The 9,709-nt window shown below is 46.6% G+C and overlaps 1 protein-coding gene across 1 annotated transcript in view; it reads left to right on the top strand.

Annotated features, from left to right (window-relative positions):
- Positions 1 to 4,845: 4,845 nt before the first annotated feature.
- The window catches only part of EPRS1 (glutamyl-prolyl-tRNA synthetase 1), a 50,599-nt gene continuing 45,735 nt past the window's right edge, over positions 4,846 to 9,709 (top strand). Inside the window, exon 1 of the mRNA XM_072410294.1 lies at positions 4,846 to 4,998. Coding sequence (XP_072266395.1) covers positions 4,959 to 4,998 — 40 coding nt within the window. The 5' untranslated portion in view covers positions 4,846 to 4,958. The remainder of the gene's footprint in view (positions 4,999 to 9,709) is intronic.

Below are 9,709 nucleotides of genomic sequence, written 5' to 3'. Positions count from 1 at the left end.
GAAGTTCAGATGGGGGATCCCTGCACACTTGTATCTTGTGTACATGGGACTTCTGATACATGGGACTTCTGGAGATGAATCTCCATAGCAGCTTTATCTTTTGATTGGTCTAGAAAATAATAAAAAATTATTACCTGGTTCTGAGTACTGCCCTCTGTATTTCCCAAAAAAGTGTCTGCAGGGGATTAAGGGGCAGAACGGTGGCTCAGAGGTTTGGTGCTCTAGCCTTTGCAGCGCTAGGAGTTTATGATAATTATATGGCAGCACAGTGGTCTACAATTTTAGTATTCTGGCCTTTGCACTGCTAGGTCCCAGGTATGAATCTCGGCCAGGATACTATCAGCATGGAGTTTGCAGGTTCTCCCCATGTCTGTGTGGGTTTCCTCTAGGTACTCCGGTTTCCTCGCACATCCCAAAAACATGCAGGTAAGTTAGTTGGCTTCCCCCCCAAAATTGACCTTAGACTGTGATAATGACATATGACTATGGTAGGGACATTAGATTGTGAGCTTCTTTGAGGGACAGCTAGTGACATGACTATGGACTTTGTACAGCACTGCGTGATATGATGGCGCTATATAAAATACTGTGTAATGATTATAAATAAACTATTATTTTATGCTGTAGTTTGAGGGCTCCAGTGTTAATGAAGAAGTCACCGTCAGACAAGATACTGTAGATAACAGGTGGAAGCACTGGTCAGGAAGCAGATTTAGGCCAGGAGCATGAAAACTGTAGAGGTCTGGAGGTCTTACAAGGTACAGTCGCAGACAGAAACACAGTCAGGAGACAGACTGAGATTGTTACCTTCCTGGCAGGTACAGTACAAAGCAATAAGCTGGAGCAGGGTCAGGTAGCAAGTTGAGGTCTGAATCCAAGCACCAAAACCAGGGGTAATTCAAACAGTAGGTCAAGAGTCAGGTCTGAGACTTCAAAGAACATTTCAAGGTCACAAGTCCGCTCAAACCCAGAACAAGCTGAAGACCATTCAGCAATGGAGGAGTGAAGTGTTAACAGTCATACACAAGCCTCTTACTCCACTGGTGAGATGTGTTATAGATCCTATGCCAAGCAGATGGAAAAAGCTTTAGGACAGGAGATATTAAAAAAGAGCAAAAAGAAAAGCAATAGTCATAGTTTATGATAACATTACAACAGCATGGTAGGTCAAGAGGTTAGCACTCCGGCCTTTGCAGCTCTAGGTCTGAGGTTTGCATCTCGGCCAGGACACTATCTGCAGGGAGTTTGCAGGTTCTCCCCGTTTTTTTTGGGTTTCCTCCCACATTCCAAAAACATGCAGTTAGGTTAATTGGCTTCCCCCTAAAATTGACCTTATGACTATGGTAGGGACATTAGATTGTGAGCCTCTTTGAGGGACAGCTAGTGAAATGACTGTAGACTTTGTACAGCGCTGCATATTATGTAGGCGCTATATATATATATATATATATATATATATATATATACTGTATATTAATATAAATTATGTTATCAACCCAGCTAAATACACTGTTTAATGTACATGTCATTTACACATCGTCAGTCCATTACATACAGAAAGATGAGACAATGGTTTACTGGTTTACCAGTTCAGCTTCCATTGTCTGCTCTTGAGCCTGCGTATGGGACAATGAATCCTAAATATCATCACCTGGGTCCAACTATAGATAAGTAGAGCAGTAGAGGGAACTTGCTGGGTACATAGAGAGGTGTGAATAATACCCCCGCCTGCACAGAAATATAAATCCTTTGACAGGTAATATATATGTAATTCTAATTATGTTTGTTTTAATGGAAAATATTAAACAGGAGATTTACAAAGGTTTAATTAGAAAGTGTAACAATCACCTAAGGTATTGTACGTGAGATATATCAAAACCAGGAAATATTCTGGGAATCTAGCAGATTATCTCTATCCAACCTGCTGTCTGTATATTAACATTCTCTAGCACAACGCCCTGTGTTGGGGATAAAATATTAAATCTCTTCCTTTGAGAGCCACCAGCCGACATTTTGTGCAGCTAGTGGCTCTTAATCCAAGCTGCCACTGACCAGTCCGGTCCCTGCTGACTGACAGAAACCATCTAGAGTGAAGGGAATATAGAAACAAACAGCAGGTGGGAAGCTACTCTACAATGTTTTTTTTGTTTTATTGTTTATGAATAAAATAAAAAAGACTAAGGATTTCCAGAGCACTACCGTTTAGCTCATTAACAGCAAACACTGCTTACTCTGTGTGACCGAAACGTTGATTTGAACCATCCAAAAGGGGATTAGTCTTTCCTCTGACATAGTCACTTGTGAAGATGAACCTAAATCACCATCTGCTGGCTTAACCAGAGATACAGCATGCAAAATGGATCCCACTGCAACTCCCCACAGCCTATCCATCCGGGTCCCACCTGAGTGAATGTCAGCTTGGGAGGTAAGGCCAAGGAGCAGAGGCTACATTGGTCTGCTTTGTAACTGCTTGGTGCTGTGACATTGCCCCAGCTTCTTAGCGTGGTGAACTTATCCTTTCAAGTACGTTGGTTCAATAAATCTATCCTCAAACACTGTCAAAGTAAAACAAGATGAAATATGTCTCTCTGGGAGCCTGGGGATGAGCTGAGATACTCTTTGTGTCCCCACCATTTAGCAATAACACTGCTCAATACCCAAATGATCAGTTTGTTTTGGACCCTCGTGATCAATACTTTAGCAATTAGAAAGGGGACATTCACCTTAGTGATCAGGCAGGGGGCATTCTGTGGGACCTTAGGATTTAGAGATGGACACTGTCCTGGACCCCAGCGACCCATGTGGACACTCATCATTACCTTAGCAATCAACATAGACCATCTCTGGGGTCCAACGATTAGCTTGGACACTGTCTGAACCCCAGCGATTGATGGCTCATTCTATAGGGGCAGCAGAGACATGCTTTGGGACCCCAACAATCAGGTCATTACTCTTTAGAATGGTAAAGATCGGTGGGAACACATTCTGGGACCCCAGCATTTAACAGGAACACTGTTCAGCACCCCGAATATCAATGAGGATTTTTCTTGCACCCTTAGACACAATCCAGGACTATAAAAATCAGTGAGGGGCGCTCTCTTGGATCATAGCATCCAGTGGGGGGCGCTCTCTTGGATCATAGCATCCAGTGGGGGCGCTCTCTTGGATCATAACGTCCAATGGGGGGCGCTCTCTTGTATCATAGTGTCCAGTGGGGGGCGCTCTCTTGGATCATAACGTCCTGTGGGGGGCGCTCTCTTGTATCATAGTGTCCAGTGGGGGGCGCTCTCTTGGATCATAGTGTCCAGTGGGGGGCGCTCTACTGGATCATAGCGTTCAGTGGGGGACGCTCTCTTGGATCATAGCGTCCAGTGGGGGGCGCTCTCTTGGATCATAACGTCCTGTGGGGGGCGCTCTCTTGTATCATAGTGTCCAGTCGCGGGCGCTCTCTTGTATCATAGTGTCCAGTGGGGGGCATTCTCTTGGATCATAGTGGCCAGTGGGGGGGCACTCTCTTGTATCATAGCGGCCAGTGGGGGGGCGCTCTCTTGTATCATAGTGTCCAGTCACGGGCGCTCTCGTATCATAGTGTCCAGTGGGGGGCATTCTCTTGGATCATAGTGGCCAGTGGGGGGCGCTCTCTTGTATCATAGCGGCCAGTGGGGGGGCACTCTCTTGTACCATAGTGTCCAGTGGGGGGCGCTCTCTTGTATCATAGTGTCCAGTGGGGGGCGCTCTCTTGTATTATAGCGTCCAGTGGGGGCGCTCTCTTGGATCATAACGTCCAGTGGGGGGCGCTCTCTTGTATCATAGTGTCCAGTGGGGGGCGCTCTCTTGGATCATAGCATCCAGTGGGGGGCGCTCTCTTGGATCATAACGTCCTGTGGGGGGCGCTCTCTTGTATCATAGTGTCCAGTCGCGGGCGCTCTCTTGTATCATAGTGTCCAGTGGGGGGCATTCTCTTGGATCATAGTGGCCAGTGGGGGGGCACTCTCCTGTACCATAGTGTCCAGTGGGGGGCGCTCTCTTGTATCATAGTGTCCAGTGGGGGGCGCTCTCTTGTATTATAGCGTCCAGTGGGGGGCGCTCTTTTGTATCATAGTGTCCAGTGGGGGGCACTCTCTTGGATCATAGTGGCCAGTGGGGGGCGCTCTCTTGGATCATAGCGTCCAGTGGGGGGCGCTCTCTTGGATCATAGCGTCCAGAGGGGGGCGCTCCCTTGGATCATAACATCCAGTGGGGGGCGCTTTCTTGTATCATAGTGTCCAGTGGGGGGTGCTCTCTTGGATCATAGCGTCCAGCGGGGGGCACTCTCTTGGATCATAGCGTCAAGTGGGGGGCGCTCCCTTGGATCATAACGTCCAGTGGGGGGCGCTCTCTTATATCATAGTGTCTAGTCACGGGGGCTCTCAAGGCACTAGTGATTAGTAGAGGACACTCTCTGGGACCCCATCATTTTGTTGGGGACACTCTATGGGGGCCACACAGCAGCTGACACTGCATGATATAATTAGTTTTTGACAGAAGAAAAGGTTCTATCCTTCCCTGACACATCATGGCCAAAATATTGCAAAGCTAAATACAAATATTGCATCAGCTGCCTGTCACGTGATAAGGAGAGCAAGCTCCCCCCAGCGTTGTCTCCCGGTACTGCAAATCGTACTGCGTATCTCTGTGAGGCACGCGAGACTGAACTGTAACCATGGCGATGACAGGCGGCGTTCCGGGCTAAACCTTTCTCATACTTTGCACTGCGCACTGTATTGCCCTCAACAAAGATGGCTGCGCGCTGAGTATTTGCCAAGATGGCTTCCCTGTAGCGGAAGTGTGCATCTGTCAGTGGGCCGGCGGAGGGCTGTGCTGAGCATGTGAGTGCCGGAAGCCCCTGAGTTCTTTCTCATTCAGTCGGGAGCTTCGTGGCAGCCTGCGGGATCTGAAGCAGGAGAGGGAGAGAGAGCATGGCACCCAACCTGACCGTGTCCAGCAGCCCTCCACTGGGTAATGACAGCCTGTAGGGGGCACTCTCACCTCCATCGCTCAATGTGACTGGCAGGGTCGGGGCAGAGAGGCTCCAGATGGTGGCTGGGGGACCATTTGGGGTATAATGGCTGTGGGTGCCAGGGATGAGCCCAGGGTGTGCGGTCTGGGTGTCATTGTCATCCATTGTTTGTGGTACCTACATTGTACTGACAGGTGACAGAGCAATGGTATGATGATCAATGGCTAATTCTGTGGGGCCCCAGTGATTAGTGGGCTTCTGTAGATTGGACCCCTAAATGCTGGGTTTCTAGAGAGTGGCCCCTCAGTTGCCGGGGTTCCTTCCCTGATCATAGGGGTCCTGAAGTGTGTCCCCTCGTCCCTGGGGGTCTTGGAGTGAAGCCCCCCAATTTCTGGTGTTCCTGGAGTGTCCCCTCCATCATGGGGGTTTCCATGGTGTCCCCCCCAATCACCATGGTTTCTAGAGTGCCCCCCCCAATTGTCAGGGTTCCTGGAGTGTGCCCTTCATCATGGGGGTTTCCTGGAGTGTCCCCCCAATTGCCATGTTTCCTGGCATGTCTCCCAATCGTTGGGGTTCCTGGAGTGTGCCCTCCCAATTGCCAGGGGGTTCGCAAGGTGTCCCCCCAATCATGGGGGTTCTGTAGTGCCCTCCCATCATGGAGGTTCACAGAGTCCCCCCAATTGTCAGGGTTCTTGGAGTGTGCCCTGCCTCTATTTGCTGGGGTTCCCAGGTTGTCCCCCCTGATCATTGGGGTCCTGGAGTGTGTCCCCTTGCCCCTGGGGTTCCAGGAGAAAACCACCCCAATTGACAGGGTTCCTAAAATGTCCCCCCCTAATTGCTGGGGTTTCTTGAGTGTGCCCTGCCTCTATTTACTGGGGTTCCTGGAGTGTCCCTCCAATCATGGGGGCCCTAGATTGTCTCCCCTCAATTGCTGAGGTTCCTGCAGTGTGCCCCCCGATCATGTTATTCTCGGAGTGGCCCCCCATCTATCGGGGGTCCTGAAGGGTGGCTAACTGATTGCTTGGATCTCATTGATTTAATTCAGATTATTTGGGCCCCCGGGTGTCCCCCTGATCATGGGATTACAGAGGGGTCTCCTCTTGATCACCGGAGTACTGGAGGATGATCGACTGATCTATGGGGTCCCAAAATGTCTTCCTCTGATCACTGGGGTCCTGAAGTGGGGCTGACTGATGGCTGAGCTCCCAGCAAGTTCATGCTTATTACCCGGATCCCAGTGACTGTCCTCACTGATTCTGGGGTCCCAAAAAGTGTCCCTCCACCACATTTATTTTTGGGGTCATGCAGTGTGTCCCCTCACTGATTTCTTTGGCCTTGTAGGGGACCCATCCACTGATCTCTGAGGTTCCAGAAAAAGTGTTATCCTTCACTGATTCCCTTCCCCCACTTGATGGGGTCCCAAAGGGTTCCATTTATCACAGGGTGTTTTTGGGTGCTTACTGAAAAGGTGGGTCACAATACAACAAATAAGTGGGGGGGTCAGTGGAGAGCTGACAAAATGATTGGGATTACTGGATTCCTATAACAAAAACAACTGGGAACACTAGTTTTGTCATTATTACACAGTATTTATATAGCGCTAACACATTATGCAGCGCTGTACAAAGACCATAGTCATGTGACTAGCTGTCCCTCTAAGGAGCTCACAATCTAATGGCCCTACCATAGTCATGTGTCATTAATACAGTCTAAGGTTAATTTTGGGGGGAGGACAATTAACATAACTGCATGTTTTTGGAATGTGGGAGGAAACCGGAATACCCGGAGGAAACGCACACAAACACAGGGAGAACCTGCAAACTCCATGCAGATGCTTCTAAATAATAAAAACATTTAATAACACTGAAAGAGAAACTTTCAGAACAGAAAATGAATTTACCAAATATTGTTACCCCAGCAGCTGTAAGGGTTTCAATGTTCTGGGGTTGGATTGGTGCCAGATGATCTCTGATTGGCTGTGAAGGTTTTAATGTTCTGGGATGAATTCTGATTGGCTGTGGGGTGTTCCCCTTTGCATGGTTGATAAGTTTGTATGATTTGGCTTTTTATGACTCTTTCCTCTGGATTACATCAGTTGGATAATGATTAGATGAGGCCGGCTCTGTGCTGGAGCTTTCTTCTTGTATTAACAAAGCAAATGACTTTACATCAGGTTTCATCATCCTGTTCCATCCAATTCCCCCACACCCAGCATCGGGGGCTTTACAACACAGCGGGGGCTCTGATTTAGCATCGCCTGTATGCTCATATAATACCGGCTCATTATGTTTTATTATTTAACTGGATTTATATAGCGCCAACATGTTACGCAGCGCTGTACATTAAATAGGGATTGCAAATAAAAGACAGACAGTGACACAGGAGGAGGAGAGGACCCTACCCCGAAGAGCTTACAATCTAAGAGGTGAGGGAAGTATCACACAGTAGAAGGGGGAGATATGGAATGGTAGGAAGTAGTGAGCATTAAGAAGATGGGTAGGCAAGTTTGAAAAAATGGGTTTTAAGTTAAATGAGCAGAAAGTAGGAGCAAGCCCAATAGGACGAGGAAGACCATTCCAGAGAGTTGGGGCAGCTCTAGAAAAGTCTTGGAGCCGTGCATGTGATGAGGTTATGAGTGAGGAAGTCATTAGTAGGTCATTGGAGGAGCGGAGGGAGCGGCTAGAGGGGTATTTTTCTATCAGGTCAGAGAGGTAAGTGGGACAAGAACTGTGGAGGGATTTGAAGGCAAAGCACAGGAGCTTAAATTTGATTCTAAGGTGAAATGGAAGCCAATAGAGAGAACTACAAAGAGATGTAGCGGAAGAGGAGCGGTGGGAAGGATGGATGAGTCTGGCTGCAGCATTCATATTAGATTGTAGAGAAGAGAGTCGGGTTAGTGGAATACCAGAGAGGGGGAGGTTACCGTAGTCCAGACGAGAGATAAGAAACTGTACAATCTCTATTGAAATGCAAGGATAGCCATGTTTTATTGATTAGAGATTGATAAGGAATGATGTCCCATTTTAGACCTGTCTGTATCCCCGTTGAGGAGGGAGATTCACCCTCTCTGTCCTGGTGATCATTGTCACTGAGACAGGAAGTGATGGGTGATCCAAAAATCATACCTGGGCAAATCTTCCTGATTCGTGACAACTGTGTCAGAGACAAGAAGGAAATTCAAATTTGTAGAAATTTTGTTTCAGTTCCTGATGAGTTTTTTAACGAAAGTAAAATTCTTCTGTGAAATACTGAAAGCTACAAATACACTGATGGGCATTTAAAGTGGAACTAAACATTAACAATAAAAAAACAACAACCAGGCAGGTCGCTCATTGCAGGATCTGCTGCATCTCTTTGTAGTTCTCTCCATTGGCTTCCATTTCACCTTAGAATCAAATGCAAGCTCCTGTGCTTTGCTTTCGAATCCCTACACAGTTCTTGTCCCACTTACATTCCTGCCCTAAAAAATAAACCCCTAGCCACTCTCTTCTCTCCTCCAATGACCTACTAATGACTTCCTCACTCATAACCTCATCACACACGGATACAAGACTTCTCTAGAGCTGCCCCAACTCCTCATTCTCTTCCTCATTCTCTTCAGCTTGCTCCTACTTTCTCCTCATTTAAAAGAGCGCTCAAAAAACCAATCTTTTCAAACTTGCCTACCCGTCTTCTTCTGTCTTTTGAAACTGTCACTACTTCCCACCACTACATATCTCCCACTAGATTGTAAGCTCTTCGGGGCAGGGTCCTCTCCTCCTGTATCACTGTCTGTGTCTGTCTGTCATTTTCAACCCCTATTTATTGTACAGTGCTGCGTAATGTATTGGTGCTATATAAATCCTGTTTAATAATAATAATAATAATAATAATAATAATAAGCTTACCTGCCTGATTGTCCTTTTTTTTTAATATTACACTCACCTGTTCTTGCTCCATCATGGGCGTAGCCATCATTAACTGGTCTTTCTCCTGGTTTAGATCTTGGGCCATCATGATTGGCTAGGCTGGGATGATGTAACTCCCGCGCATGCGCAGCTCAGTGTAGAACGGGCAGTTCTTTCTGCAATAAGAATCCTGCCTGCATGCAGTTATTAAGCCAGCCCCATCTTATTTGAGTGTTATATGATTGGTGATTTTATATATATAAAATGTTCAATCCAGAAATTTTTAGGCTGGGTGGGAAGAAATTATAGCCATATGGTGGCCCCTATTTTGTGACCCAACTTTTTAGTATTATTATTGTTATTACACATTATTTTTATAGCTCCACAATATTACATAGCGCAGTACTTACTGGTGCTTAGTGAAAAGTTGGTTCACAATACAACATATTAGGGATGAGGGGTAGGTAGAAAGCTGACAGAATGATCGGGATTACTGGATTCCTAATGCAACAAAAACTGTGATCACTAATTTTGCTATTACAATTATCCAGTATTTATATAGCACCAACATATTATGCAGCGCGGTACAAAGTCCATAGTCATATCACTAGCTGTCCATCAAAGAAGCTCACAATCTAATGTCCCTACCATAGTCATATGTTAATATTACAGTCCATGGTTAATTCTTTTTTTTTTCCTGGCACATCTTTCATCCTGTCATTGCTCATCTGCTTGAACAGGTGCTGTGGCTTTAGAGAATCTCTTTGAAATGTTCTTGTGTAAGGTTTTCCTATTATATTCTGTATTTTCAAAAGCTGATGCT

Source organism: Pyxicephalus adspersus, chromosome 4 (genome assembly GCF_032062135.1).
Source record: "Pyxicephalus adspersus chromosome 4, UCB_Pads_2.0, whole genome shotgun sequence".
In the NCBI taxonomy this organism is placed as follows: Eukaryota; Metazoa; Chordata; class Amphibia; order Anura; family Pyxicephalidae; genus Pyxicephalus; species Pyxicephalus adspersus.
The sequence above is the reverse complement of the archived record's forward strand: the minus strand, read 5'-3'. Positions and strand labels throughout refer to the sequence as shown.